The following is a 572-nucleotide window of genomic DNA, read 5'->3' on the forward strand; positions in this document are numbered from 1 at the left end:
GGGGCCTTCCTCTTGCAGCCCTTCTACCTGCTGCTGCTGCTGCTGCTGCTGCTGGTGAGCTGCTGCTTCTTTTTGTTTTTCTCTCTGCTGCTGCTGCTGCTGCTGCTGCTCACATTCCAGCTGAAAGAAGCCGGATGCAGCAGCAGCAGCAGCAGCAGCAACAGCAGCAGCAGCAGCAGCGCGCTGCGGTCTCTTGGGGGCCTCCTCCCCCTCCCCCCAGTACGCGCAGCTAGAGCCCTTGCTGCTGCTGCTGCTGCTGCTGCTGCTGCTGCTGCTGCTGTTGCTGCTGCTGCTGGCCCTGGTAGTTATGCTGCTTGGCGGCGGCAGCCACTCATCGGAAGCAGCGCTGTCGGTGCTGCTGCAGCTGCTGCTGCTGCAGCTGCTGCTGCTGCTGCTGTTGCTGCTGCTGCTGCTGTTGCTGCTGCTGCTGCTGCATTCAGCGTTGGGCCCCGCTGGCTGTTGAGGACGCCTCAGAGATCTTCCTCGCCTGGTATGCACCCCACTGCTGCTGCTGCTGCTGCTGCTGTTGCTGCTGCTGCTGCTGTTGCTGCTGCTGCTGCTGCTGCTGCTGC

The 572-nt window shown here is 63.3% G+C and overlaps 1 protein-coding gene across 1 annotated transcript in view; it reads right to left on the minus strand.

Moving 5' to 3' along the window:
- EMH_0009160 (uncharacterized protein) overlaps positions 1-572 on the minus strand; it is a gene marked incomplete at both ends in the record, with an annotated part of 3,287 nt that overhangs the window by 1,009 nt on the left and 1,706 nt on the right. Inside the window, 2 exons of the mRNA XM_013498580.1 lie at positions 1-310; positions 468-570. Of these exons, the coding sequence (XP_013354034.1) occupies positions 1-310; positions 468-570 (413 nt within the window). The remainder of the gene's footprint in view (positions 311-467; positions 571-572) is intronic.

The sequence above is a fragment of the Eimeria mitis genome, genomic scaffold (genome assembly GCF_000499745.2).
Source record: "Eimeria mitis Houghton genomic scaffold, Emh_scaff354, whole genome shotgun sequence".
NCBI lineage: Eukaryota > Apicomplexa > Conoidasida > Eucoccidiorida > Eimeriidae > Eimeria > Eimeria mitis.